General features: G+C 40.1%; 1 protein-coding gene across 1 annotated transcript in view; it reads right to left on the reverse strand.

Annotated features, from left to right (window-relative positions):
• MYO16 (myosin XVI) overlaps nt 1–5,458 on the reverse strand; it is a 407,489-nt gene that overhangs the window by 339,647 nt on the left and 62,384 nt on the right. Inside the window, exon 5 of the mRNA XM_003800011.3 lies at nt 2,522–2,597. Coding sequence (XP_003800059.2) covers nt 2,522–2,597 — 76 coding nt within the window. The remainder of the gene's footprint in view (nt 1–2,521; nt 2,598–5,458) is intronic.

The raw sequence follows: 5,458 nt of genomic DNA on the forward strand, positions 1-5,458 counted from the left end.
ATCAACAAATGAAGCAAAGCAAAAAAATTAAAAGTTTATGGTAGGAATAAAATTACAGAGCTGCCATTTAAAAAGGCTATTTTGTTTCACAGTGACATATTTAATTATAAATGAAATAAAAAATATAAAAATAATATGCACAGGATGGTGATATGTACAGTAAAAATTATTGAGAGGCTAAGCTTGAAAGAACTTAACGTCATTTCATTCTCAGTAAAACTCTTCTGAATCTTGGTAAATGTGAATCAAAGTGATGGAAACAGTTACGCCTCCCAGCAACAGGTTATAAAACACAGGGCAGCGTTCTGCAAACACCCTAGTGAACAGGGAGGTGAAGAAATACACCCCCAGCGTTATTAAAACAGTGGGTCTGACCTGCCTCCTTCATCTTTTTAAAATTGGAAATATATTTCCTTGCAAATTGCACATAAACAGTAACTTCTGAGCATATGTGTGCAAGATTACAGATACTCATCAATCAAACTCACTCCTAACAACAGCTGAAACTGAAACTTGACAGATCATGACGAAAAGTCACATTTATATCAACCCCAAGCCTACTGGAGGCAGACAGTCCCCTCCGGTCATCAGCCACACTGCATGGCCTCCTGTCTCCATAAATTAGTGTTATGGGGCTTTCTGAGCTAGTTAAAGAAACTGAGCGGCCACATGAAGACATTTATGCCAGGATCTTATCATTATTTAGCTTGGGGCAAATATGAGTGTAAACAGTAGGGGCCACTCATTTCTCAAATTTTTGGAGGTTGTGACTGCCCCACCTAACTGCAATTCCTCTAATTGCATTTTGCTCCCAGATATTTTTTTATGAATCCATTCCAAATCCAAGACAGAGAAAATAACAAGAATACAACACAACACTGAGGATGATTTTCCTTTGCTGGTGGTAAGGTGAGCTCTCAGTTGATGGCTCTCTTCACTGTTCTCCTGTCTGTTTCACTGTTCTTGTCAACTGGGTATGGGGACACACTTTAGTTAAAAACCTCTCACTAACTCTTTGCTCCTCGTGTGGAGACAAGCATTTTTATTCAACTGACAAATCATTATTATGGGTCACGTATTGCATCACTTATTGTTCACAAGCCCCTAAAAGATAGGGTTGGTGTAGACTTTGCGTGACTGACGTGGAAAGTTGCCTGACAAGAGTCCTCCAGCTCTGTGCCGTGGGGATGGGCCACGGCTGAGTCTGAACCAGAAGCACTTAATTCCTTCACTGGGGCCCCCAGACTGTCAACTGCCATTGCCTCCGATCTCTGTTTGGAATAATTAGAGGGGAAAGGGGAGAGGGTAATGATGGGGGCCATGTGGTCCAGAGTGGTCACACCTTCCCTTGTTTGGGAAAGAAGCCAGGAATATAAACTTGAAAAATGTGATCTCCTGTTAGCATCAGAGTAGAATTAACAGAGGACTGGTATATGCTCACAGTAAATACACATTTTATAAAAAGATAGAAAAAACTGCAAATCTCTATTTACTCTTTTAACATCTACTGTTAGGCATAATTACACAGGTAACTAGACTGTCATTAAGATTAGTTTGATTCTAAAGTTTGAGGCTATTAAGCCATCTGACAGTTATTTCTGGCATCTTCAGTTCATTTTAGTAGGGAATAAATAATAAATAGTAATAAATCTTAAACAATGCTGCTTAATTCCAAAAAAGAAATGGAGAAAGTCTCTTGTTCTGGCTTAAACTGGAAGTTTATCAGACACTCCCATTTCTAGAAGGGAATCAAATGAACACTATCAAGTGTAAAGTGTTTGGGATTAGCAGAGGTATAGCTACAAGAAAAATAAATAGATCTACCAAATTATTCATAGGTAATAAATACTTTACTACCTTTACTACCTTCACAATATGTTATTGTGTTACTTATTCTAGACTTTCTTATTTAGAATTCTCTTTTTTTTAACATCACAAAACTATGAACAGTAACTTTATTTTAAGTAATAAGGGCAACAAAATTAATGTGGCATCCATTTATAATATAAGTATATGGATATATAAGAGGGCAGTGAATAAAAGAATTTTAGGAACCTTTAAAAAGATATTTATTAAAAAGCAGCAACATTAAATCAAGATTTTCTGAGTTTTAAATTAACATGCAAGTTTTAGTGTTTCTATATTTCTTGTTTAAATATCTCTGCAGAAAATAATACTATAATTGTTGAAAAACACTGTAATGAATAGGTATGTATTTGGTAGGATGAGAAACAAGTTAAAGAATAGCAAAAATGTATTTTAAAGTTAAGTTATACTGAGTGAATCACTACTGTGAACGTTCAGAACATGGAAAGCAAAACACAGCAAGTCCAACTTAGAACAGACTCTGGGGAGGCAGCTGCACCCCGGAGGTAACAACTGTGCCGGAACTCGGTGGTTGTTCCTCAGCTTCATGGGGACCCCAGCTCTCCTTTCCTACCTGTGCTCACCATGGATGAACAACTTCAAGATGAAGGGAGCAGAACAGCACTGCTCAGTGGCCGGGGCTGCTCCAACCTACCTGATGGCTTCTCTTCATTGCAGTTCACGAGGTTTGGGTTTGCCTGATGCATCAGCAGAAGTTTCACCAGGTTTGTCTGAAACATCAAAGGCAGTTGAAATAGGAAACGCTACACCAGATGCTGATGATTCATCAGTAAGTAACACACAGCTGCTGCCCTTCCCAGCCTGGTGGAAGGGACAGAGTTAGCACTCCCACTCCGTAGCTCCAACTGCTACGCCCCCTCCCTATTCCTTGGGGAAAACTATTTGTGCTATTTATGCATTCAGAATCAAAATTACTGATCAAACAAGGGTTTAATTGCAGAAGATGTGAGGGTAAAACACTGTAACTTTCAGGTTGACTTTAGGGCATTTGATGGGAGGAATCATATGTGATAGCATATTTTGTTTTGTTTCAATGGAGCGATTCATCAAAGTCCAAATTGTTGGTATTGTCCATCCAGGACAGCACCGTAGACGTTAGGAACCTAAAGTCAAATTGGACCTTTAAGAAAACAGTCTTAAGTTATAAGGATGAAGCACCTCTATGAGAGAGCTATGTATTTAAAAACTTAGTACCTCACACGCACAGAGGATATGGAATGTATGCATACCTTTGAAAGGGCAGGAATGAAATAAATTTCAACATACCCAAATTTAAAAATATATCATTAATGGAATCTTTATGTATAGTTTTTCTCAAAACTATCCCTCTCCCTGTTTTTCCTTGTTGGCCGCCATCATGAATTTTGGGTTAACCATGAACACTGTTCTTTACTCACACAAGCTTAGCACACACATACAGAAGTGTCCCTAAACAATGTATTGCTTATTTTGCTTGTGGCAGTTACAGAAATGAAATCCCAGTGCACATATGCTCCCACCCCTTCACCTCAAGGCTCACCACTGCATTTCTGAGAGTCATCAGAATCCATGCATCATATAAGTACATCTCAATGCCCCTGCCTTCTGCTCAGTGAGCACTCAGCCATTTGCAGTCATTTATTTAGTTTTGCAAATAATATTACTGTGAATAGTCTTGTTCATACTTCATGGCACTCACACGCAGGAGTTTCTTCAGCATGTGTGTGCTTCGACTGAAAATGCCGGCATACAGGTTTACACATCCTTAAAGCGACTAGATAGCTCCATCTTTTTTTCAAAGAGGCTGCTCCAATGTACACGCCCTCTTCCTAACAGTTCCTGTTGCTCCACTTATAGTTCATAATTTTATTATCAGACGTTTCCATGTTGTTAGATTGTTGGGTGTTAAAAGAATAAGTCACTGTGGTTTAAAGCTGGGTTGCTTTGAAAATAGAGGTCTGTAGTCACTACAGGAGGTTCTGGCTTTATTTAAGGCATTAAGTAAATATTTTTTAGTCGTGATTTTCTTGGGATTTGCCATTTTTATTTATGTTTTCAGATTTATTGGTATAACAGTGCTGGATGTATACGTCCCTTTATGGTGTTATTCTTCTGCTGTTTTTCCCCTAGCTGGGCTGTCTATGTGGTTATCTTTTCCTTTGCGTGCACAGCACCAGCGATTCTGTGCGCCATCTGTCTCTCTGGACAAATGTTTCCAGAACGGCTCATCTCTGTTAGCCTTACAAGAAGGTGAATGCTGTTGGGGATTGTTGATCCCTCTGTATCTTTGCTTTTAGTTCAATCAGTTTTGTTCCTAATGTTGTACATCCTTATTTCAACATTCCTTGTGTTAATTCTCTTAATCTCTCCAAATCTTGTAAGTTGTAATTTAGCACATTAATTTTCATACTGTCTTCTTTTATAATGTAAACACGTATTATTTGGTTTACAACTTTAAAGGTGGTAAACTTTCATCAAAACACCACTTTTTCCATATCTCACATCGCAGCCTTTTCACTGTGATTCTGTTCTAAATATTTAAATGGTGATTCCAGTTCGAGTTTTGATTCACAGGGAATAGCAAGTTCTGAAATAACATGTTTTTGTAATACAAAACAGCTCATTCTCAGCTGACAAACACTGGTAGACAGCGTTTTCTCCTAGACCAGGAGAGCCAAAATGGTGGAAGTCAAACCACAAATTTGAAGGCCACCCCGCAAGGCTCTTTTGTTGTGGCACTTCCATGCGTGAAGGACCTACACGCCTCTCTTCAGCCCTGCCTTACACTTTGTACCACTGCATTGAGGAATAAGTTCCCAGCACATGAATTTAGGGGGACACATTCAGACCACAGCACCTAGTAAATATTCCATTGCTCACGAAATCTTGCTCTCGGTTGAAATCCCTTTCCACTGCACATGATTACTTTAGTGAGCCACCCCAGATCTTTATTTCATACCCTACCCAACGCCTTGCATATGTGCCCATGTTTCTCTGGGAATCTCTGCGAGGACCTTCCACAACCACCAGTCTCAGGAGCACTCAGCTCGACTCCTCTTCACACATGACCCAGTGATGCACCTGCTAACCCTGGGCATCACTGAGTCTCTCCTCAAATAAACAGTGACCTGGGGAGTGTTCTGCACCAGTCCTGTCCAAGGCACCCTGATGTATGTGTATAAACCACATGGACGCTGCCCCTGCACGCAGGTCTCACAGAGTGCAGGTGATGCCGGCCAGCAAGCAGACAGTTGTGATGAGCTGTGATAAGGCTGGGCTGTGGGATATGCAGGGTGCACAGGAAGGAGCAGCGTCCTGCAAATTCAGGGGTAATTTGGGAGGACAACTGATAAAGTGATCTTGGCTTAGCTCTGCAAGGCCATTCATATTTAATAACTTTGGGGAGAGAAAAGGACAGGGTATACATTGTGGCATATTCTAGAAGTGGAAAGATTTCTTTATATCCTCAAACATGGTAGAGTGAGGCATGAGAAGTAAAACTGGATAATTAGGCAGGGACTCGAGTCAGACACATGGGGCTTCAGAAACTGTGCTAAGGCCTGAGCCTTTTAACAGCAATGGAAATGATGTT

The sequence above is a fragment of the Otolemur garnettii genome, unplaced genomic scaffold (genome assembly GCF_000181295.1).
Source record: "Otolemur garnettii isolate 467f Iridium unplaced genomic scaffold, OtoGar3 scaffold00161, whole genome shotgun sequence".
NCBI classification, from domain to species: Eukaryota; Metazoa; Chordata; class Mammalia; order Primates; family Galagidae; genus Otolemur; species Otolemur garnettii.